Genomic DNA, 26080 nt, shown 5'->3' with positions numbered 1-26080 from the left:
TGACAAATAACGAAACATCATCTCCACCCCCGGAAAAGAAAAGATATCCATGTCTTTTCTTGTTTTCTTCAAAATTTACTTTCTCAATTAAATGCGATAAACAAGGAAAGAAAAAAAAAAAAAAAAAGACCAAGATTAAATTAGGATGACGGGGAATGGTTGGACCATCTTTGCGTGTGGTCTCATGGCTGATGGGGTTGGTCAAAAGTGCACGGAGGACTGGTAGGGGGGTCAGACCGCAAAGATCCGATTACGTGTCGTCCACCTATAGATATGATACGACGGGTGAAATCCGAGACGGGATACGCGCGTATCCCGTCTACGATCTTTTTCTTTCTTTCTTGTAATCCCAAATTTGTTTCCTTTCGATTCACTCCCTTTTGTTTTTGTGATGCAGAGTTCAGCACGTCATTCCCAGTTTCCCACACTACGCAGGCTCGTATATATCGCATACATAGGACACGGGAGCTGCCCGATCTATCCAGCAAAAAAAGAAAGGGATGGCAGGATAATAATAATAAATAAAAAGTTACGTATTGAATTTCAAAATATAAAGAAGAAGAAGTAGACTTTTCGATTGCGTTTTTTTTTTTTTAAAGGTGACGAAATAAAAAGACATGCATCTGTATCTGCGATCTCTCAGCGTGGGAAAAAGGAATTGAACGAGTACGTATATATCTATACGCACCGAAGGAGTTGTGTTATAAAGAAAACACTTTCAAGTCGGAAATAAAGTGCAATCAAAAGGGGAGGGAAAAAACAAGATTGAGCTCACGTTTAAAAAAAAATGTTAAATCATATCTGAGAAATAAATGTTGCTCTTCCTTGTGCTTCTTTTTTTGTTCTCGTTTAACACTGAGAGAGTCGGGAGGGGGGGAGGGAGGGAATCAAGTGCATCTTAGTGCAACTCCTTCAACGTCAGCGCAAAACCTCAGTCGGCGGAGCTCTTCATCATCAAACAACGAACAGCGCCCACTTACTGCCCCTCGAAATTCTATTTGCAGTAGAATAAAAACGAAGAAAGTTCTCTCTGCGTTCTTCATTTTGATAGAAAACCACTGTCTTATTGAAAGATCGCACGGAAATTTGTCTACTCTCTACCAGAGATGACACAAAAAGAACGGACAGCGTATTACGTACATCGGTCACTGATAGATAAGGTTGTGACTCTTTTTAAACACGTTTCCCTTTTTAAAAAAATAAATCCTGTCAGTATGAAAAAAAAAGGATGGTCCGACCGTTCATTTGCTAGCTTTCAACGTCATACCAAGCTTTAGGGGTTCGATGTGTCTTCATTAAGAATGGACTGTTCCCGATGATGGACACCGTCCCGAGCGTATCACAGGGTTGCCGAGACCACAAGAACTCGAGACATCTTCTACTCTTTTAGCAGCTTCTATCTTATTGCAAGGGTGCCATACAATGTGCGCGAGATGGCTTATATTAGAACTTAGAACGCGTACAACGAACGTATGACCGATTGTTATGGCCACCGTCTATTCAACACACGACCCATTTGTATGGCATGACGAAGTGCGCGCTTTTGATCAAAGGGAAAAAATACGAGTCGGCCTTGTGCGTTGATTGCCTTTATTTACAAACGAATTGAAGCATCCGCTCTTTGACAAGGTGATTTTCATTTCGAATGTCCAGAGGTAATCAAGGCCATTCTCATGTAGGGTATGTACATACAATTGTATACAACATCAATGCTGCGGAAATGAGAGATTGCCTGTATAATAATGAGCTGTTTTTTTTTCATGCTGCATCAAATTGGTGCAGTGTCCTAGTAGATTTAGAGGGCCTATCTAAAACAGAGTGCGTGTACGCAGTACGCAAGAAGAACAACTTTGGTGTGATGGAAACAGTAGTCTTATATATACAGTACATACCGATGTACAGTGTGGAAAAATAGAAAAGGGACATGGAGAAATACGGGTACATTTTGCTCTCCCCTATCGCCCGTGGTGAGGTTGTGTAGACACTCCGCCCCCTAACGTCTCTGGCGGCATTTTGATATTGAACGCAACGAGTCCCGACCGGCCAACCCAGTTTGCTTTCATCCTCGACGCGGTGAGGATATACACGTTTGTCAGTCTGCTATATTTCCTTCGACGGGACTCCCCCCCCCCCCTTTTTTTTTTTTTAAATTACTACTCCGATCAAAGAAACATCTTTGATTTGTTTTGCTTTCCCACCTCTGTGCGTGTACGTATGGTGTGTGTATGTGTCGAAGAGTATAGTTAGAGTATATCAACATCGAAAGTTGTAAACAGTCATTAAAAACTGTACACACTGATCGCGATCTCCACGTCAACACGTGCGCGTGAATGGCTCACAGAGTTTGGACTGGTCGTCCAACTTCGACCGTTCAACATTACCGTCGAGACGATAATCATTTCTGAGCTGTTTGCAAAAAGGACGTGTGCCTCTTTTGAAGATTAAAACAGTTTTTTTTTTTTTTTTAAATTCTCATCCTGTTAAAAGAAGTGATACTCTTTCTTAATTTTTTTAATCAAAGAGATAAGTGGAACGAATTTTAAACAGTTACCGGGTGGCGTGGAAAATGATAGACAACCGGAACAAAATGTCGGGATTCAAGTACTGCGACGTGGTTAGATTAGTGATTGTTACAAGCTGCATTCTTGGTGCCACATCAGTCGGTAAGATCTCGTTTTGATTGTTGTACACCATTAAGTCGCCTCTCCATTTTTTATTGGATCGAAAGCCGTTTTGCAATTTTTTTCTTCGTACCAGTGTTCAAAAAGAAAGAAGAAGTTCTTTTACATATTGAATAATTAACGGTTGACTGGCAATCAATGCCAAAGATCAATGAAATCATGCCTGCAGCCTATCCCACTGTTTTCAAAAAACCGAAACACAATAGGAAATGCATCATACTTTGATGATCATATCATTTTCCAAATATACCCCCCCCCCCAAAAAAAATAGGACATTGTTCTTTACCTCTTGATTTCGTCCGTTACGTGACATAGCTCATCTATCAAAATCGCCCCCCCCCCCAAAAAAAAAAGGAAATGTTTTGGTTTTCCCCTTTTGTTCCCTCATTCTAAAACTAAAAGTGAAAAAGAAAAAAACTCTTGTTATTGTTGTTTCCCGGGAGATGTTCGCTCCTGCCAGGTGTCGGACATATTTGCATTTTAATGAAAGACACATCCAACGTTGTCAACGTGACGGGCAGCTAATGGTCATAATTTCAAAAGAAGGTAACCAGTGCACACTCGACAAGCAGTAAAAAAGGGCACTGATGCGCACCACGTAACAATAAGCCAAAGGCAAAGTCAGGCGGATAAACAGGAAAAGAATCCCAACGAAACAAAAAAAAAACAAAAAACAAACAAGACGATTACTAAAGCTAACGTCGTTTACATGGCGCAAAACTTTTCATAAATAATCAGCATTTTAAAAAAGACGTTCCCCCTCTGCCCTCTAAGGAAAGTATAGCGCTTCCTATATATGCACGTCTTCGACAACGGGTCTTTAACAACCAAGCCGCTGTGTCTCGTCCCACGCTTTCAAAAAAAAAAAAAAAAAGATATAGCCTACAGTGTCTACTTTAGTATTACGTACCGTCTTGTGTATGGTATATATCAGTTGTGTCAACAATAGGTTTCCATTCTCCTTCGGCAGAGTAAACCAAGAAGAATATGGTTCTCCATTTTTTTCTTTTCCTCCCTGGCGGGATGCCGCAAACACATAAACATCAAAGGAGAGACAGGGATTCGAGAAGGAGGAAAAAAAAAAAAAATATCGTCTACGTCAGCCATTATGTTATGCATTTTTAATGAAAACAAGAAATACGAACTGTTTTTGTGTGTCCTTTTTTTTTTTTTTTTTCTTTCGCAACACGTATATCCTCGACCCAAACAATGTTGACAGCGTAGAATAGCCTAATGTAATATAAAGGTCGCTATTTATAATCCTTCTTTATTACTCAATAGCAAAATCGTTTGTATGGTTTGAAGACGTGTATATTTGCCTCGTTAAGAATCTCTTTCCCTATTACTGAGAACCATGATAGTAGTTTGCACAGTGTTTATCTTTGATAAGCACTGTGTCAGTGAGCTCCGTCTTTCTCATGACGAAACAAGAGAACAACGAAACTTTTTCTTTGTGTTTTTTTAAGCGAAAAGAATCAACAAAATCCGCTGACGTCAAGCGTTTTGAATCCTAAGATCCGCTTCGTCCTGAATATACGTAGATATCGAAAATCAAAAACGATTCCATTTTTGCATGTAGGCAAAAAACAAACAGCGGGACATATCGAATGGATCTTTTTCTAGAGTTTGGAAAACACACGAGAGATGAGAAGCCGCCGTTCGTGCTATTTTTCGATGATTGGCCATCGTGAAAGGACAAAATGAGGTAGACTATGTCTGCAGAAAAATATACGAGGGAACTGCTCCTCCCTAATTGACTGGCGTCCTCCTCGCGGTACTCGACATGTACGAAAAAAAAAAAAAAAAGAGTGAAGTAGACAGTGTTCACATCATCGAGTGACTTTGGCAAAACTTGTCATGTATAAGGATCGACCTCCAATCGATATACATCACGTCAGCCAGAAGGACTGTCTTTGCTGAACTAGCGTGTTATATAGAAACGGGACACTGTCTATTTCCCGAACGGCTGATACGCCATCTTGTCATCTATGTATCGGCTGATTTGCAGGACGAAAGGGCAAGCCCATGCTACCCAAGGTGTGCATGATGGATAGGGTTATCGACGAGCTTTCTCTAATGCCATAGCAAATTTTTTTAAATATTCATGGTCCGTTGCCAAAGTAGACGAGAACGATGATAGAAACGTATCTCTTGTTTAACAAAAAAAAAGAGAGGCAAACGTTAAATGAAAACCTATAGAAATAGGGAGGGAAAAATCTAAACGGACAAGAAAAGGTTATACGCTCGACTATTTTATTCCTTTCTAATACGATGCCTACTTCGTAGTTTGGCCATTACCGTGCACGAGAATTGCCAGTCCTCCATCACCCCCTAAACGAAAAAAAAAAAAAATAAGGGAAAGAAAAGAGGATCAATAGATAATTAGCCCAAAAGTTCTATCCCGTGTATTCGGCAGGCACGAAAAGGAAGCTCTTTTAATGCTGCAACTATTTCATTCTTTTTCAATGGAGATTTCTTTTTCTATATTTTTTTTTCAAAAAATTATATACACGCAGCTAAACAAAAAGAAAATCTATCGCTACTTTGCCTAGGCGTTCGTGAAAGAAAAAAAAAACACAACATTCCGAGTCCATTATCAAAACAGTTATAGGCTATTACATTACACCTTTGACTTTTGCGTTTCGGGTGCTTTGAAGACAACAAACAAAATCCTTTCCAGTTTAAGGGGACGTCTAATTCAAGTGCGCATTACGCTGAAAAAAAAATTGCCAACCATAGACCTCGGAACGGATTAGTTCCACAACGTTGGGAAGAACTGGGTCCAGTTCACGGGTCACGCACATCCTTATAAAAACGAGTGAAATGAAAATTTGTGGATGTCAGAGGAAAAAAGTTTCTGTTTGTTGTTTCAAGAGAGAGAGAGAGAGAGAGAGAGAGAGAGAGAGAGAGAGAGAAACGGGAGACTGACGGGACAGAACCTTACTCGTGCGCTAAATAATTAGCTAATTCAATCTGGGACAAGAGCGCAGCAGCGGAAAGACGAATGGCTCACAAAAGTCCCTCACTAGTGTCGGAGACCCTTCAAATATATAGGATTTATTATTTCTGCTTTTCTTTGTAATCGAAGTTACAAAATATCACTTCACCTCTGTCCCGCCGACACAAAATCATTCGACACCGGTCGAAACTCTCTCTTGGAAATGTAAAGTCTATTCAAAAACAACAAACAACAACAACAAAAAATGAATGTGAAATGGGTCTTCTCACGTTCTCTCTCTTTTTTTTTTTTCTTTTTTTTTTTGCTTTCTCCTTGATTTACATATGGTAAGGAGAGGCCTCTATTTCTCTTTCTGTGCGTGAAAGGCTGCCATGACAAACATCGATATTCTGTGTCTTGCACAGTCTAGCGCATCGGCAGTCAAGAAAGTAAAACGCGAGACGTAGCTGAAGGAGAGAAGATAAAAGGAGAAACGTTGAAAAAAAAAAAAGAAAAAGACGAAGACGAAGAGGCTGTGGAAATAAAGAGAAACAAAAAACCTTGCATCACGTAATACCCCGTATATTGGGCGTGATGGGCAGACCCATGGGTTTTTAGCGAACTCGAGGCCAGTGCCAGATGGAAGAAAAGGACGGAAACTAAAGAATCAAATAGAAAAGTACGATGCAGACGTATATAAGGAAATGTCTAAAGTCTTATTCGTTCGCTCACATTGTTCAGTGAAAGCACAAGAACAAAAAAAAAAAACGAATAGCATATTTACACTCACGATCGTGTCTTTGGTTGACCCCACACCGTAGTCCTCTATTCTTTTTTTTTTTTATAGATTTCTATTCGATTGTATTATATTATTAGCTGTTTACGGTCTGTGTTAAAGCCTGCTGTGGACACGTTATTAGGAAATATGTGTATAGAAGAAAACCTGAGGCAAGCAGAGAAAAGCCTTATGTAAATCGAATCGACTTCAAAGTCCGAAAACTGAGACTAATTCAATTTAGTACGCTCGAAGGCCTAAGAAACATGTAGCCGGACATTTGACGATGCATCCGCTCGGGGAATTGATCCAGCGGATCTGACCGGTTTGCCTTTGCTTTTCCCCTTGTTTTCACAGTAAATTTCAATAGGAAAAAAAAAAGGGGAAGGGAGAGGCAATGGGATGTGTTATAGGGTCGAAGATTTCTCTTTCTTTCTCAGCCGTTACAAACTGCGTAGTATAGAAGAAAAGCTTGGAATAAAGAAAATGTCCAAAAAAAAACAAAAAACAAATCCCCCACCTTTTTCTTCTTTTGAGCCTAACTTTGATGCCGCTAGAGATATACATAGGGACTACTAGCCCGCCAAAGTTTGAAGAGAAAATTGGGTAGGATCACTTAGTGTGTTTTTAGCTTCTTTTTTTTTTTTTTTTTTGTCCAGCTGTGTTTCCACGGAAGGCTCCGGCAGACGAGAGAATCCAATTTCCAATCAGGCCTCTCATTCAGTGTGCAGAGACAAGAGAGAGAGAGAGTCAAGAAAAAGGGGAGACGTACATATAAACTTGCAGTACGTGCTAGTCTAGCATTTCCATCTAGAATTCAATTGCACGAAAGAGGCGAACACACACACACACACAAGAAGAAATGGGACTTTGCGGTGTCAGGTAACTTGAGGCATGCGCCGGAACGGTTGCACGACATTAAGTCGCAGCGTCAAGGCGGCCATGAAGGAGTTCCTCGGGATTCATTTTTTTTTTCCTTTCTCCCATATCGTTTGTCATCATCCGCAAAGTCTATTGTTACTAGAAACATATGCAACAAAAGAAAGCCTTTTTTTTTTTTCAAATTGCGTACACGAAACCTTTCTATCTGATTCGTGTTTTAGAAACTTTCCTGTTGATGATCTGTATTGATTAAGCAGGTACGGCGCGTCTTAGGGCAATACACGAGAGTTTTGGCTTCACTGGCTAACTGGCCAAGAAACGATGAGTAACTAGCTCCAATCTGTGGACTTAAGCAAAACTATATATCTACCCATCTATAGGGGTAGCTCTAGTTGTGTACTTCACAGGACAACTATACGAGGGCAAAAGCCCGTTCCTAATTGATAATGATGAAAGACGAAGGCGAATCGCAGGGAAACGTCGTCTTTCATTTACCGTAGCACCTTGAAGGAAGAAAAATGAGGGCAAGGCTCTTTATAAGGTGTGCTGCAATCAGGTCGACATTCATAAGCTATCTATATGCTTTATTCAGACCCCGTTTTCCTGATACGAATTAAATGAAATATGATGTTCATTTCATTATTATGTCCAGCGTTAAGCGTCAAAGCAGAAAGGCTATGTGTTTGGCCCTTTCTACCTGAATGGCAAATCAAAGGACGAGTTTGCTCTCTCTCTCTCTCTTTCATCTTTTGTCATCCAATGGACAAGGTTCGTTCAAATATGCAAATCATGGTCCGGTATAGCATATTAAGGGATGAGCTTCGGGAAAGTAGAACGTAAATAACGTAAAGGATTCCAGCCGGAAGGGACAATCAAACAACTCAAAACGGTCAGACGCGAAAGCAACCGACGAGGCCCAAACTTTGCCAAGTGGATCAAACGGACTTTAAAGCCAACTTCCCTTTCTTTTCCACGTCTCTTTTTTTTTCTTTTTTTTTTTTTATTCATATAGGCCTATCTTGTCAGTCGGCCATATTTACCGTGTCCCTATCCTGTATATAAAGAATGGAAGCAATCCAGCAAAGATCCGCCGGCATATAAGGCACTAAAAAGATGGGGTGGCTGAACAAAAAAGAAATAGTATTTTCTTTTTTCTTTCTAGAGGAAGGGGACATCTCTCTCGTACGATTTTCCGAGTTATAACGGCGGGCACCCATTATCATTTACTTGTCAAACAGATGTTGAGCCGTGATGGAACTATGCGCATTATGTATCTCTACTCCCGCCAGTTATCCAACAATAGTTGCTGCATTAACGGACAGTAGGGCGGACCTGCGTCCAACTATTGACTGTTGAACAAAAAAGAATAGGAGAAAGGGAAACAAAATAGAAAAAGGAAATGTACAGGAAACTCGACCGAGACGCCCCATCCGCGAACCTGACGGTCCCTGACCACTACGATGTCGACTGTGACGCCCCACAGACACTGAGCGACACAACAACAACAAAAAGAAAAAAAAAAGCGGAAAATCCACGATCAACTTGAATAGAGGGAGATAGATGAGAGGGAGGATTTTTTTTGAAAATGGGAGGAAAGGCAACGGTAGGATCGTGACATGCTCGAGAGAGATGGAGCGAGAAAAAAAAGAAAAGGAAAAAGAGACGCTCTGTCTCTTCCAGCAGTCCGCCTCTCGTTTGCCTACAATTGCCGACACAACGAGACTACGCCTACCGTCACTAAGAAACACGAAGAAAAACGGGAGCCAACAGAGAGAATAATCTGCCATGTTCCGTTGAGACTGCAGAGAGATATAAAGTGAATCGCTTCGCTCGTGAATCCTGATGGATTGTCCAGAAGCTAGCCACCATTTTCAACAGCGTTTTTTTTTTTTTTAGTTTAGTTTTTTTTTTTCAAAAGTTGTTTTGTGTTTTTCTTTTGACCGTCTGTAGGGGGATGCGACGAACGTCATCCACATTCAGGGCTACTCTGTGTTGTTGCTTGTTTACTTACTTGCTGGGATTTGCCATCCAAAGTCGAGGGAAAATCCACGAAGCCGGATGCATTATCGGCCACACACGCGCTCCTTTTTCCTGGCTCAAGCTCTCAGAGGCTTTCGCACTGATCCCGTTTCTAGCAATACAAAGCCGAGGCAATAGTCAAAGGATCAATCACGTGTTTCAATATTGGGTAAAAAACAAAAAGAAATACAGCATTTTCTGATGTTGTTCCAAAGATGCACTTATTTTCTATATACCAAATCGTACCTCCGACAAACGGATTACGGTTGCATGCAAACTTTGTTTTTAGATCAGGAAAAACATGGATGTACTCTGAAAAGCCTTGCACTCAAATTTGAAAATAGGGAAACGTGCAAAAAAAAAAAAAAAACCAAATAAAATTTGAATCGCGGCAATAAGCATCGGCTAGATATGAAAGCAGCAACTTGTTACAAACAGATTTTTTTTTTCCTCCAAGAGTCCGTATCCAACGCCAGGTAAGTGAAGCAGTACCTTGTTAACATTGTAACAATCGGCTTAAATCACTAACCGGTTTCTCCGTAATCTCGAACGTTTTCGAATGCACGTTTCACGGTCGGCAATGGTTTTCTGGGAAACTAGAAATTTAGACTCGCTATACGTTACTAGGCTGAATAACCGACAATCTCTATTGAAGAGGAGCGTAAACCAGGAAAATTGGGTAACGCATGGCGGACGAGGTAAAGCGGAGCGATGATGTGGGCGATGGTACCGTGGGTTTAGCGCAATGTTGCAAACAGCAAAACAGCCACTCCAAGGATTTTTTACGGCACGTCTTTGAACGTCGACGATATGATTTCTTAACTCGCCCACACACATTGTGGGCGTGTAACATCCAGTTTGTTACCTTTGTCGCCCTTTTTCTACGTAAAGAGATGATTGCAACCGTAACGCTTTGCACATATGATTGCACGCCAAACGTTGTTCTGTTAGCGCATTCCAACAAAAAAAAAAAAAAAAATGACGTCGCAAAAGGTATATAGAAAAAGAGAGTTTACATTCACGCTTGCGGAAATAGGATCGTGTGGTGGTCTTTTGAAATGACAAGGAAATAAACGGTGAATCACATTTCGACGTACAAAACGCGCTGCCGTCTTACACTATATCTAATACACCGCAACGTAAAATAGACGTGTTTGACTGACATCAAAATCTCTGTCACGCGGACCGAAATGATCACGATGGCACGCCATGTCGCATAGCGAAAATGTTCACGCTCTGCTTCTAATAGTCCCCGTTATTACAGTTGACGCTGGCCAAACATTTTCATTTGGAAATGGAAGACGACGAGATGGCCTTCTAATTTGTCCCATATGTCGACTGCAGTCTCTCACGTGACTCATTTTCAAATTTACTCTAACGAATTTGTTTACATTTCTTTTTTTTTTTGTGTGTGTGCGTTCTCTTTGCAAATTTAGGGTCGATATCACCGAAGAGCGAAGCGCAGTCAGTCGTGGCGGATATACCGTGGGACGGCGCTCTAGTTGGACCGTCATTCGACACGGGGCCGGAATCTGTTGTCGTCTCCGTCGGATCTACAGCCTACTTGGCTTGCCGCGTTCGTCAGCTTGGAGATCGCAAGGTTAGTCATTTCACACACACAAAATGCAAATGCCACCCGTCGCACTTCCCACGCATTCACGCGATTCTCGGATTGACGTCTGGCGCTTATTTCGAATTCGCCATTCAGCAGCTTAATAGATTTTTACTGCCATTGCATAAAGAATGTACCGTCCCTACTAGGATATGCACTGACACAACATTCAAAAGGCTCCTCAGTCTTATTCAATATAGCCAAAACGTTCCGGCATCGACATCCTACAGTATGTCCGTATCGCGTTTCCCTATAAGACGGATGTACGTGTAAGGATAGCGGTAAACGGGTAGAATACACATTTCCTTGTTTCGTTTTTCCATGCTGCAAACGTACATGCCGTCTAGTTCTTTCGTCATAGATACGTGGGAGCCTCATCTTTATACGTACACCAGCGTACATTTTGTTGCCATGGATGGCTTGTCTTTGTCATATTCCAAAGACGATTTTTTGTTCGTGAATCGGACTCGACAATCACGGAAAGTTAAACCGTCTAATCTTAACGGATCTTGAGACGAAGGGAATAAGGAAGAAAATTGGGGGGGGGGGGGGAGAATCTTTATACAGAGAATAGCTTCAGAATGGAGGGGGGAAAAATAAAAAGAAAGAAGTTGTTCGATGAAACTAATTGTTCGCCATATCCGACGTGCTACATAGAGAAGAAATGATCCGAGTGAAAATAGCCGGAATAAGCTTCTTTTCGTTATCCTTTGGTTAAGATCCATCCAGAGAGATATGGGTGGGCGTCTCTTGGAACCAAGAATCGACAGTCAGACAATCAAAAAGCTCTATTGATTGACGAGTGAACAGCCAATAAGTATACCGTACGAAGCCAAGTCAAAACAATGAAGAAAAAAAAAAACATAAAATAAAAAAAAAAAGAAGCGTGGGGTGGTAAAAAAAAAAAATAAATAATAGATTGGAGGCAACTATATATCGAGCTCGACAAAAGAGATGGCTCCTGTGCCGCGACGCAGGCCGCAGATAAGCCGTCCGACGAGTGGCTTTTCTCACACTTTCAAGTGCAAAAAAGAAAGAGCCCCCCGCGCCCCCAAAAAAGAGGGAAAGTTGGTGAGAAGCTAACGGGAAAATGGAGAAGGCGATTGGATGACGATATCGAATAAAGCTCGTTCGCATCTTCGCCTATATCGTTTATTATACAACAAGAATGTCTTATAAGACTTTTGAATCGATATATAGCTTTGCGTCCATGACAGCCTTTTCTTTTCCTTTTATTATTGTGAAACACTGTGGAAAGTAAAGTTTAAAAAAGAAATGTTGTGTCACAGCCTTGATGAATTCAATGAACTTTTGCTGCTTCAAGGTTCGCTCGTACGTAAGAATCACGAGGGCCGAACCAAAGAGCAAATGACTAATGCGGAACTGAAATTACCCGTCAAAGGGAGCAACGATTTCATAGTTGATGTAACGAAAACGAGGAAATGAATTCGCTTGGTTAATAGGAGAAAACGTGAAATGAATACTTCATTAGAGACTTTATTTTGTGCTTTATATCCCGAGTCCTTGAATCCGAGCACACAAGGACACGCCATCTTTTTAAAATCCGGATATGTAAAACTTTCCCTCGATCCTTATATAAGTCTTACGCTGTTCCAGGACAAAGGCCAATGTATTTTTAAATTATCACATTGGAGATGCAAAAGGAAGGGAAACAAGGTAAATCGAACCCAAGGATATTTCCTTACTGTGCGCATAAGTAGTTATATCCTTTGCGATGAAATCCAGGGAGCGTCTGTTTTGTTATCTCCAAAGCCAATCATCAAATATTGACGATTCCAGCTGAAATCGACAGTACACTCTTATGCTTGCACTTCAAACAAAAACGAAATCGATCGAAAAACTTTCTTAAATAAATAAAGAAACTAACCCTTCTGTGTTCTTTTTTTTTTATCTCGTCCATCACGTTCTGATACGCGTGCATCCTGCAAACGTAACAGCACACAGTCACCTTGGCAAATTCGTTTGTATGTACATCTGATTTAAAACCTTGTTTTCCATCAACCATTGCCAAGGGACTGTTAAGTATTTCACAAGAAAACGGAAGCTTCAATTCAGAATGCTTAAAAACCAGAAAACTTTGTTAGCGTTCAAGGTCTCTAGGATTGCACGTTCATTATCTGTCGATTACCTGTGAATGTAATTTCAAAATAATCAAAGATCTAGAGTGAAAAGCATTGACTGCCACAAAGTTCCAAGTAAAAGCCGATCCATTGTGATTGTAAAATCATTTGATAGAAAACTATAACGAAAGAATTGACAAAGGTAAATGATGACATAGTTTGTTTCCAAAGTTTTTCTTTCTTTTTTCTTGGTAGCGGTTAAGAGATTGTTGAAAGAGTGTGGGAATAAGAACACGCCGTTTGAAGCATTGTTCGTATAGTTTTCGGACCCTACAAACTTGTTTCGCTAATGGGATGGGTTCTATCTGCAAGTAGGCAAATCTCGAAAGTTGACTGATGGAAAATGATCCTTCCCTTCGTTACAGACGGAGACGAAAACATCTCTCTAATTTTCCAGATTTCTCTTCATGCTACTCGAACACTTTTTTTTTGAACGCAGAACAAAGCCATCACGTGAGAGATGGTGCACAATCAGACGCAATTCTAATCGCTAGAAAAACATAGTTTCTCTACTGCAGTTCAAAAAGACTTTTGGTTCACGTTGCTAGAACAATCCAGCGTGAATAAAAAGCATATTTACGCAGCGTGCAAAAAAAAACAAAAAGAGAACGTCATTATAACAACATGCGTCGCAAACGAATCTGTTCGTAATCATAACAATACTAACCCCGCAACCCCCTCAAAAAAAACAACAAGAAACAATCGCGTTCAAAGGAAAAAAATAATGAGCTAACGTATCCACTTACCCACAATGCCCATGTCTGTGTCATGTCGTGGTCAAATGTTTTTCTCTTGAAAAGAACGACCAAGAGGCGGTAAAGGGTCAGGTTGCTTTTTTGCGGTTTTTTTTTTTTTTCTTCTTCTAGGAAAGGCCGACACGAAGAGTAGGTTTAGGTGAGCGGAAATATCGTACCTGCGTGACGATTCGGTAACCTAATCACCCCGGTGGAAACGGCTTATGACAGAGGAGGGGACGCCAAATCTTGGCGAAAATTCACTTGACCACCAGACCATTTTGAATAAGAAGATTGAAAAAAATCATAGTCTTTTTTTAGGCAGCAAGTGAAACCTATTCGCATCGTGAGTCCGAAATCCCGCAGTGCAATCGGCATTATTTTTTTTTTTTTTTTTTCTGTTCAAACAATTGATTTATTATTTTTTCGTTCGTGGCTCATCTAATCTATGGTGACGCAATAGACGTGACACGGGTGCATGTCAAATAGACTCTTTCTATGATAATCGTAGGCCGCAGGATTGCCATCATGCCTCCTCCCATTTTCTCCGAGTCCGTATCACTTGCTCGCGTTATTATGTATACCATTTCATGCGACGACTTCTTGGCGATCGATAATCCCTTACTACCTCGACTGGGCAAGGGAAAATCAAAAAGAAGGGATCAAGTATAAAGGATGACAAGCTTTGAAAATGAATTTTAAAAAATTGGGGTTTGAACTGGCGACAATCGGTGCAACTGCAGAGGCAAATTTCGTACAGTACGATTGGTTGATCAATAATTCATATGGGCCACAGACGGTGCCAGCAGTTGTTTGAGGTTTCTCCACAGACATAAAAAAGTGAATTCAGTAGCAATCAGCCGTGAATGAGGTATTAAAAAAAAAAAAAGAAAGCTGACGTGAATATTGGCACGATCAAGAGCCTTAGGCGGATTGTGGTACGTTAAGAAGTAAAAAAAAATAATCGAAACGGAAGCTCCTGTAAGCAGGGAATTAAATCAAATTCAGAAACTTTAAAAATTAAAGGATGTCGAACGTTCTGTAATAAAAAAGAAAAAAGGGGGGAAGGTATACAGGGAATAAAAAATCAAAAATGGAACATCCAGCAGCCGGAATTCTATAAGAGCGTATTTGCATAACTCGTTTCACGCTCCAACCCATCTATTTACATTGCCAATGTCGAAACGACGACATCTAAACAAAAGAGTGCGTCACTGTGAGTGGATCGAGCGATGAAGAGCAAAAAAGAAAAGGGACGAAAAACTCCAAAAAGGGAGATTAATGGACTTATAGAAACATCTGCCGAACTTGTTGACTCCAAAGGGATCAAAATCGATAATGGCATATTTTGATAGTTTTTTTTTCCCCTAGCGCTATGAATATATATAGCATAGTAGTGCGTTCTGAGATTAATTTTTAATTGCTTCCCCAAATACACGGATAGCAACAGCCAATAGCAAACGGTGCTTATCAAAAAGCTCAGAAAAATGCGCACAGAAAGAGCCGGGACGTATACATATTTTATAGCCCATAAAATGACAACATGTCCAACTGACGTCTGATGAGCTATCGATTATCGTGCTGCTGATGAAGTTACTTTTCACTGACGCCACGAATACATTTTTACTGCACTAGACATACGTTTACAATTGGCTTCTTTGTTCATTATGACGTAGCTTTGCGAATTCACCTTTTGCATCTTTCATCAGGTTTCTTGGATACGGAAACGAGATTTACACATTCTGACATTCGGTCAAGTCACCTACACCAATGATGCACGCTTCTCGGTCATCAAGTCGGCTACAGGAGACATGTGGACACTGCGGATCAGATCCGTTCAGCTTCGCGACGCTGGACTCTATGAATGCCAAGTCAGCTCCGAGCCCAAAATCAGCAAAGCCGTCCGCTTAAAAGTTGTCGGTAAGTCTTGTATCCTACATTCATAAAGATGCATACAGCTGCTTTACGTAATAATAATAACAATAACAAAAATGGAACGGGGCCATTGTTGTTGATCGTTCGGTTTCCCCGCCAGCATTGAAGAGCCTCTATATCATTCAAATCTCGTGTTTTATTGTTATTGCTACTGGATAGCGTCACACCATATCCACGAAGAAAAGAGGAAAAGGATTTGGAAATGGCTCTTTTCTCTATTGTACACAATAAGTTCGTAGTTTTGAATGTGCTGGTAGCATTGCTATCGGCTCACGTCCTATTTAAGCAACTTTGAACTTTTGACGCGAATTATGAACACGCCAGAGTCTCGGACATAGATGCCTGTCTTTTCTAGCTATGAAACGGGGCGAGCATCATTCTAATTGGATCTCGTAGCTATGCTAGAAACTTGGATGAATAACAGTTGCAGTGAGAGCTTTCCCGTTATTATTCAGTCAAAATAAAAAACAAAAAATACCAACAAGCCAACTAGAGGAAAACGAAGCGAAAAATTCCCAAACATTTTGTCCAGTTGCTCTTTTCATCATCACAATAGAGAACGAATAAGGCAAACACAATTGCATGTTTGTTGTTATGCAAGACCAGGAATGGCACACACATTTTTCTTTTAGTAAACGTTTTCTAGAAAGCAATGTTTTCGTGGAATAAAACGAGATAATTAATGACGGTAATCGTGTCGTCTGCCTCATCCAAGGTGACAGATTTACCTCATTAGTGAGACTCTCTTGTATGCGGTTCCGAATGCGAGCAAAGGCAACGCCTTAACTTATTTGGTTATTAGAAAAAAGAATTCTAGCATGTTACAGAAAAAAAAACACCATGATCATTATAATGTATTTACTTATTTGTATTAGCTATCGTTCTTTTTTTATGTGCAGCTTACCCTCACAGTTCTACCTCAGAGGGCGTACTTCTCTTGTCTCAATCGATACAATCCAGCGGATAGTTATGGCCGCTTTCCCCCCCGCTTTGCCTGTGACGTCTTCCACGCTGTCGGGTCACACGCACACACGTTAATAGTTAAAGCTGAATAATGTAAATATAAGAAGAAAAAGAAAAAAGGGGGGGGGGGTGCGTGCGGAAGCGGAGTAACATATAGGAAGGGTCTTGATCGGTCTCTATTGTTACGACGCAATCGTAATGACATAATGTGAGCATTGGGCAGAAGAGCGTCGAACGCCTGGTTGCGACGTGCATGAAGAACTAAAGAAATGATGAACTTACCATCGTCGCTCTCAGCGACCCTGTATATAACGCGCGATAGAAATTGTGTAAGTGTACGCTGCTTAGGCTATGTGTATTAGAGACCGTGAAGAGCGTGCTAGTTATCACGGTAGATCCCGTTTCTACCATCTTCTTTTTGTCTTCAAACTCACGCGTAATTGGCAATCCGTGGAGCACGAACACGCTACTCGGATTATGCATAGAATGCAACTGAATTCCTCTCCATCGTCTGAATACATCCGGACCGCATTCACATTTGAGCATTTTAGTAACCTGAATTTGTAAAAAATCAGTTTGATTATTCGATTAACTGTCATGCCAAATAAAATGTTAGTCAGGTAGCAAATTCAATTGATTTTTTGTTGTTGTTGCTGTATCGTTTAACTGGACAGTATCGCAAGCTTACATCCACGGCAGCCCGGAGATGTACATTCGAAGCGGCAGCGACATCAGCTTGTCGTGCGTGGCCAAAGACATGCCCGAACCACCGACTCACTTCACCTGGTACAAAGGACTACAAATATTAAGTACTGGCGGCAACGATGGCCATCAGCTGTTCCAGCAAAATAGCCACCTTCAGCAACAGCAACCACACCAGATGAACGCCAACAAGCAGACGAGTTTCTTCGGGAAATCGTCCATTATGACGTCGCTATCGGGCCGAAAAGTGACGATCGAAACGAGTCAGCACGGACTAGAAAATCTACTTCTAATACGTAACGCTGTGGCCGCTGATTCTGGCAATTATACCTGCATTCCAGCCGGAGCCGAGCCGGCCAGCATTGTCGTTCACGTCCTTAATGGTACGACCAAAACAAAATTATTTCATTGATTATGGAAATGTGACAAAGGGAGGACGTCACGCAAGTTGACAATCATTGGGGGATATGTTTCGTTGGATAAGCAGTCGATCGGCTTGTCCAAACACGTTCACCCTTTCTGTATTCAACGTGTTCGATCCAAGCCCTGCTTTAAGGTTTGTATTCGAATATGAGCACCGTGTTTCAATTCGGCGTGTGTGGGTCGACTCTGATAGACTCGACACACCCTCCAAGAGTTTAACGGAAAGACCGCTAGTCGTGATTCACGGCCGAACGCACTGCTGACGCTATACGGCTCGTACAAGTCAACCAAGGCCTCTGTCTATCTTCCTTTGTAAAGTTTAGATTGAACGAGCCTCCCGTATAGGGAAGGAGGAGTTGATGGAGGCGCATATACAGGCTTCACAATAACGGTAGAAGAAAACAGAAAGTAAAGCTTTAAACAAAACGAGAAATAAAAAAAAAAAAAAAAAAAGGGAGGAAAAAAAAATCGTGACAGTTTTCAAGCATATCAAGAAGAAACGCATATATCGCCTGTTCCCTTTTTACCCCCGGCTGGGATTATAGATGGAAAAGTTATTGATTCTTTTATATAGGAGTTTGAGGCTTACACGATATCGTGCTATTGTCACGCGGGTGCTAGTTTTGATTAAATCCAACGTGTCGTCTTAGACGTCTACTTTCCGATTGGCTTTCCATTTTCTGTTTTTCATATAAATTTTTTTGTTCTTTCGTTCCCATTTTGTTTCTGCCTTTCATAGGTGAACATCCGGCTGCAATGCAACACGGTCACGGAGGCATATCACGCACGCAGCCCGGCGCCCGTTTCCACCACTACGTGCTCCTTGCAACTCTTTTACTCTTACTGCATCGATACTTATCGTGGAACCGACAGTTGCGGTAGTTTGATTCCGCATTCAAGTTGTTTATCTTTTGCGAAATTTTTCCATTTGTAATTTCGGGTCTTGAATTTGCCTCATCGCTGGCGGATTGTTTCACTATCTTTCGTTTTGTCTCGTTTTTTTCTATTGTACAAAATGCTGTCCCCAAATGTGCCCTAGTACACTTTCCCCTACCACCTATATATTCTATCGTATTATTTGTGGTTTCGCCAAAGGTATAAAGAACAAGCCATGGATTTGTAAACGAAGCTATTCCGCGAAGCGAATTGCATTCTTTATTTTAATTTAGAGGGGGACAAAAACGTAATACCAACTTTGATTTTCCCACCTCAACAACTTTAGACATTTTAACGGACACCAAAGCTTTTTCTTTCGATACCAATTACAATCAAGACTTATCATGTAACACACATTTTCCTTCCTCGATTCGCTATATATATATATTTCTAAATAAAAAAAATTTACCGACACGAATGAGACAGTAAGGCGTACGCCTTGACCCTATATTGTTGTACAGTTGCATTATTGTGGTATGTGCGATTATTGATGAACGTCATGCAGTTATAATGAGTAACCTAATCCAAATTTCACCCGACCCTTATTGCTCGCCCTCTTCCCCAAATAACACAATCAAACATGTCAAAGATTTGTAAGAATGGATCAAACGTGAGTCCCCCCTTGATTTTGATTTCTATCGAGTATGTGTGTGCATCAAAACCAGCGAAAAAATTATTCAGAGACGAAGAAAGATTGTGTTTATATTCGCAGATACGGATTTAAAGTGACGGCGTTTATAAAGGATTCAGCAACCGCAACAGTGGCATCAAGAAAACAAGAAAACGAAAAGACGGAAGATGATATTATATATACAGTATATACGTTAATCTTGGACGATGATATCATATTTCCTGATGTAGCTCTTTAGATAGATGATAATGAAACCTCCCACATGAGTACCAGTTTTCCTTCTCCGTCTTTGTGACCGATGGGAGGAGGAGAGCCAAAAGTAAGCAAAAACACATTGGTGTGTTCGGCACTTCTTTTTGTTTTTGTTTTTAATTCGAGTTTTTTGTTCATTAAAAAAAAATACATATGTCTGATATCGTCTCAGTCCTAATTCGTTTTTTTTAATACCTGCTCTAGATTATTTTAATCCCATAATGATCAAATGCTCTTTTTAACTCGTCTTAAATCTCTGGCGTGATTCTACCAAAGGAAAGACTTTGCCACTGGACTGTGGGCGTGTACGTCAGTCTTCCGTTCCATCTCACGGCCATTGTAGCGACATAATACAGTTAGAACAGACGAGTCAGACGGCTATAATAACATTACATGTCGGCGTCAAACAGCACACTAATGATCTTCCTGAGGAACAACCCAAACGTGTCGTCCACTTCGTACGCGCGTCCCAAATGTCTTCATGCGAGTGAGAAAGAGGATTTATGTCTAGATGGGGATGATATTTTTAATGGAACAGCAATGTTTACAATAGATGTGGGTGACCAACAAAACGTCTTACTATAAATGCCGCAAGTAACTGCTTCATGTAGCTAGACGTTTGTCAATCCAAAAGGAAATTTAGGACGTCGTTACTAACGATCGATGTTGCAACCTGGGCAACGTAATAGGGTAGACTCCTTATTTTGGCGAGCAACTATGATAAATCGAATAGAAATACGAAAATGTGTAGATCGATGACGTCGGGACACACGTGGACACGTCAATATAATGCTACAAACGGCAATGTACCTCTGTTTTAGGAATAACAACGATTTGTATGATACTGATGGATTTTGAAACAAGTTTTCCTAACGCTAATGTTTAGCGAAATCGAAATATTTCAACACCTTCGGCTTCCAATCCAAAAAGGGAACAAACTATGAACTGCGTTGTAAATTTCACGGTATTAGCCTATCGACTTAGCATAATAGGCAGGGCAATGAAATTTGCGTAGGATGAAATTGTTGTTTATCGTTGGTACCCATCGATCTGTATTGAAGATCAAGCGCTTTTCAACTGCTGCATTGCAGGCTGTGACTATATCCAAGCCCAGCCAAATAATCCGTCTGTGAGACTGGACGAGCGAGTAACTCGAAGCAACACAGATGCGAACCAGAAAGGAAAGACGACGGTCTTAATTCTATCTATCCATCCTTCCGGCTGTCGGATGTGTAAACCCAAAGTAGGAAAAGTAGACGCAACGAGGGGAATGCAGGGCGGGTCGCATTCGTTTCATACACGACTGAAGGAATTGTCTGTTTCATTCGTTTCCCTACTAGCGAAAAAGGAGGGGAAAAAAAGAAGTTTCCGAATTGACAATTTACTTGCTGATTTTGGAGCTTGTTTAAAAAATAGTCGACAAAAGAGAAAGTTTGGGCATAAACGTTTCTCGTCGAAACTTTGGTCGGATGAATTATTCAAGTTCATTTAGACGCAGAGAACGCCGGCAATCAATAAAAAAGTCCCATACGCGTGCTATTGATTGTTGAATACCAAGGTGGTACGAGCGTTGGTAACTTTCTAGTACAACGGAAAAGCTTGAATCAATTAGCAATGCTATTTTACGTTTACGTTTGCTTGTATTCAAGGGCTTGGACATGTACTTTGCTGATACCGACAAGGTCGTCGTAAAATTAGGAATCAGCCGGCCATCGAAAATGAAAAATGAACGTTCTGTGAGATGCGCTATTCTCTATGCGTCTTTTGATACTAGAAGAATGCAACTTGATAGCTTGATGTTCCTCTTTTTTCTTAGCAAGGAATGGTCCGAGGCAGATAACTTGAGCTCTCTGTCCTCCGTGATGTGGTGCGCAAGACCGAAACCCATTTGGCCAACGGTCTTTTATACTCTGCAGGTTATTCCGATTCTACACGCAATGGAAACTAATGAAATGTACGATTGCAGACTAATCAGTCGGTCAAACAACTACAGTCGTTATCTTGCTTTCTGGCTCGAACAACAACAGCAACCTTAAATAAGATTTTCCATAAAGTGCCATCCAATCTCCAGCTGCGATGACTGTCACATTATAGCTAAGTGGCATAATTTCAAGGTTACGAGCTTGCTCTTGATCAACGAGCTGCAAGATTCATTCACATTGAAGCCATGTGAAGTCTATTTAAAGAGAGCATCAAAAGGTCTGGTCATGAACTTCAACTGTCCGGCCCTGCGTGACTGAAAATTGCATCACCGTTTGACACTGCGTCTCGTGCTTAACGAGTCACGGTTCGTCGACTCTTCAGTTGAATAGCAATGAATGTCCCAGTTGATTTGCCGGTCCATTTCCTTGGTTTATTCTAATATTGGGTATTTCTATGAGAAGCTCTCGCTTAATACGAGCCTAATCGCCCCTTTTGAGACCTAGCATAACCAGCAACTCCTACGACAACGTGTATTTCGTTCAACTTTAAGAGCTATAAAGCATCTTTTCAAGTTATTATTTTTCCAATGCCTTTGAGAAAGACTTTGGTCACTGAAAAATTGCGTATGACTTAAAGCTCCAAAGTGGAACTAACCGGATTGGTAGGATCAAGAGTCCGTTTCATCGGAATTGATGCAGGCTTAAATCATTGAATTTCCTACTCTGAAAAGAGGCTCACATTAAATTCTACCGCAATAAGCCATAGAAGTTTTTCTTCATAAAAAAGTCCGAAACACACAACTAAGAAAAACTCTAATATTGAAGGGAAATTTCGAAAAACAGTTAATCACAAAGGAGATAAACATTTATGGAAATCATGATCTGTTTTCGTAAGAATGAACGACTAGACTATTGGCGTATGAAGAACACGGCAACCATCACTGTAACAGGACAGCAACTATACCTAAAAGAGTAAGGTTGCGAACCTGTCAGATTTTGGAGTGTAAGCCGAGTGCGAATGTGGAAAAAGAGCGTATGACTCGCAGCATCCGTGCTCAAGTGTCGTCCGTAAGCTTTCCTAAGCTACTATGGTATGCTGATTGTGAAGGACTTGCTTTTCGGTTACATGCGTCTTTAGTCATTTGTAAACGATGTACGCGACTTATACGTACGTACAGGGGGTTATTAAGATACTGCTCGCTGAGTAAAAGTGTCACAAGTTGCTTATCTCTCGAGCGACATGCTAGTAACTTAGCTTTTGCTCAATTACCTTTTAAAGGGTGATATACAGGCATTGGTCAGTGCACTTTATGCAAAACTACTAGAACTCTTAGAATTTGTTCAAAAGCAATTGCGATGTATTTTATCTCACAATTGATAACCTGGAGAAACCATTCTACCGTTTCTGATGTTTCAGAAGAAAAATATTTGTTTTCACTTGACACGGATCGATATTGTCTTTTATCGCTTTCTATCAACTAGATTGGATGAAACGCAAACATAACTATTAAACAGGAGGTTTATTTGATTACAGGCCTCATTTATCACAAGCATTCAACCCAAACGATAATCTTGCATATTATGAACATCAACAACGGTTCAAATGCTATGAATTAGCAAATCAAGGGTAGCTTGTAAAATCAAGTGCAGTGTGCCATTCAGCCATTTCTTTTAAACTTACGAAAGAAAATTCACTACGTTGTATGTTATTTTGTTATCAAAACGATCGTACAGTATATTATAAAATAACCGTGCTTATTTTCTTAAATAACAAAGCTAAGAAAACAACACAACAAGGCTTTTGAAAATAAATTTAAATAGCTAGTTTACTGCTCGCTAGATGTCTCACTCCGCCTTTAAAAAGAAGCTTTTTTTTTCTTTTCTTTAAGAAAGATGCTGCCGCCGCCATAGCCGATAGATTTCTTTTGCTGGCCTGTGGTAGAGTGTGCTGCAAAATGGCTGACAAATTAAAAATACACACGCGATATCGAAGTTGTTTGTGGATTTTAGTGTTCACCTCGTGTATCAGATACGGTAGGCAACTTTCGTAATTTTCTACAAACCTGTGCAACAAGACTTTGTTGTTTGTTTGCATCCTAAAATGGCGAAAAAGTTCACGTATCTTCCCCTTCTTTGCAGGCAATGGACTTACATGCTATTGTCAAGGGCACTGTCCCAATGACAATTTCAATGGCACATGTGAGGCTAGACCTTTCAGCCAGTGCTTTGCTGCAGTGGAAGAAGTGTATAATCCTGACACAGGTTTGCCTGAACCTGAATTTACCTATGGATGTTTGCCTCCAGAAGAAAAGGGTCTCATGCAGGTATTTACAGTTTGTTTACAGAAAAAGTTACGCCAGCTAACAGCCACTTGATTTCCCATAAGTGCAAAGGACACCTTGTTCCACATTTAGTACCCAAGTCTATACAATGTTGCCACCAGTCAGATCTCTGCAACAGATTGCTATCTCCAATGTATGAGATACGCAGTACAACACCAGATCCCAATTCTGGATTTGGATCTGATCAAAATGTTCATTACCTAGCCTTACTAGTTTCTGTGACTGCTAGTGTTATCATCCTCTTTGTTATGGTGGTTTGTGTTTATCTTCAGTAAGTATTTCACTATTTAAAAAACATTGCCGGTTTTTCTTGATCGTTGAAATGGCAATTTTCTGTACAGTTACAAAAGGAAAGAAGATAAGCGTCAAGTTTCTATCATTAAAGCTCCTTGCGCACCCTACCTTGGAGGCAATTCAACAATCAAAGACATGGTGGATCATAGCCAAAGTTCTGGATCAGGTTCTGGTTTACCTTTACTGGTAAGAGGAGATTCCTGGATAACATCAAATGTATGTTGTTAAAAAATTTATTTTTTTTATGTTTTTTAAGGTTCAACGAACAATCGCAAAGCAACTTGTTATGGGGCACTCGATTGGTAAAGGCCGTTATGGTGAAGTTTGGATGGCCAAGTGGAGAGAAGAAAAGGTTGCCGTTAAGGTGTTTTTTACTACGGAAGAAGCTTCTTGGTTCAGGGAAACTGACATTTACCAAACTGTGCTCATGAGGCATTCACACATCCTCGGTACAGTCTTAGCAAACTCTTTCTTTGAAAAATTCGTAAACTAATGATTGAATCAATTCCAGGATTTATTGCTGCCGATATCAAAGGAACCGGTTCATGGACACAGATGCTTCTCATCACTGACTATCATGAACTTGGGTCTCTGCATGATTTCCTGCAGCAGTATGCTCCCGACGGAGTAGCGGCTGGAAGGTTAGCGTTTACCGCTGCTAGTGGTTTGGCTCATCTGCACACGGAAATCTTTGGTACAAGAGGGAAGCCGGCCATTGCTCACCGAGATATCAAGAGTAAAAATATTTTGGTAAAAAGAGACTGGACTTGCGCAATAGCAGATTTTGGCTTGGCTGTCAGATACATTAGGTATGAAAGTGGTTTTGATTAAACAACTAAAAAAGGAAACTCATTACTAATCTTGTTGCCAGTGAGTCCCAAGAAATTGATATTGCTCCCAATACGCGTGTTGGAACCCGTCGCTACATGGCACCCGAGGTGTTGGACGAAAGCCTTAACAAATCTGCCTTCGAAGCCTTCAAGGCAGCAGATATATATTCGTTCGGTCTTGTTTTGTGGGAAATCGCCCGGCGTTGTAACACGGCTGCTACTACATTCAGCGAAATTATTACGGACGAGAGCCAAGAAAAATTGGTTACCTACGGGCCTGACGACTATCAACAACCGTACTACGACTGTGTTCCTTCTGACCCGTCGTTTGACGACATGTATAACGTGGTGTGTGTCAAGAAAGTACGACCGGATATTCAACCGCATTGGCTCACTGAGGAGGTAATTCAGAGAAACAAACCAGTTACGGTACTGTTATAATTTGCAAATTTTATTTTGTTTTTCCTTTTAGCCTCTAAAAACTTTGGCTCAAGTAATGCAAGAGTGTTGGCATCAAAATCCTGCTGCTCGCTTGACAGCTCTGCGCGTCAAGAAATCATTGACTCGCATCAACGATGAATCTGATATGTACATGTACATCGAAAAGTACAACGACAAAGAAATGTTACCATCCGTTTAATGCTCAGATGGCCAGCACATGAGTTTGAATCTAATATGACCAAGGGATGGTGTTTCGTCTTGCTTGAAACGTTTCTCAATATGATTTTTGTCCGTTCCTGTAAATAAGTTTTTTGTGTAAATGGGTTTTCTGAATGTGAATCTGTTTGCCTTTTGTTCTGATATTGCTCCATTGCAACTGCCGTGCCATTAATAATTGTTGCCTCAAGCCTGAAACGGATCCAAACAAATAATGTTGATGTCTTAACCAAACAAGCGTCTTCTCCAGCTCATTTTATTACTCTCCAATTGCTTCTCGAAATCGTTTTATTGGCCTTAAACGTGTAAATACAATGAACTGAATCAACGTACGTCAGATGTCATAGCCTCAATTTGAGCAATCGCGTGTCCTGTAAGGTGATTTACGCAAGAAAGGTATTCAACAGAGAA

General features: G+C 40.7%; 2 protein-coding genes across 2 annotated transcripts; both read left to right on the top strand.

Moving 5' to 3' along the window:
- Positions 1–2180: 2180 nt before the first annotated feature.
- On the top strand, positions 2181–19762 carry LOC130698540 (uncharacterized). Its single transcript, XM_057521211.2, has 5 exons — positions 2181–2663; positions 10732–10895; positions 15492–15702; positions 17355–17765; positions 18545–19762. The coding sequence occupies exons 1-5, from the start codon at positions 2567–2569 to the stop codon at positions 18685–18687; spliced, it is 1026 nt and encodes a 341-aa protein (XP_057377194.1). The 5' UTR covers positions 2181–2566; the 3' UTR covers positions 18688–19762.
- A 3688-nt stretch (positions 19763–23450) lies between these two features.
- On the top strand, positions 23451–26001 carry LOC130698518 (bone morphogenetic protein receptor type-1B-like). The gene is made up of 8 exons (XM_057521186.2): positions 23451–23580; positions 23686–23870; positions 23933–24159; positions 24230–24368; positions 24439–24631; positions 24694–24991; positions 25054–25414; positions 25485–26001. The coding sequence occupies exons 1-8, from the start codon at positions 23502–23504 to the stop codon at positions 25650–25652; spliced, it is 1650 nt and encodes a 549-aa protein (XP_057377169.1). The 5' UTR covers positions 23451–23501; the 3' UTR covers positions 25653–26001.
- The last annotated feature ends 79 nt before the right edge of the window (positions 26002–26080 follow it).

Source organism: Daphnia carinata, chromosome 3, assembly GCF_022539665.2.
Source record: "Daphnia carinata strain CSIRO-1 chromosome 3, CSIRO_AGI_Dcar_HiC_V3, whole genome shotgun sequence".
Classification (NCBI taxonomy): Eukaryota; Metazoa; Arthropoda; class Branchiopoda; order Diplostraca; family Daphniidae; genus Daphnia; species Daphnia carinata.
This window is presented reverse-complemented; position numbering and strand designations above follow the sequence as displayed.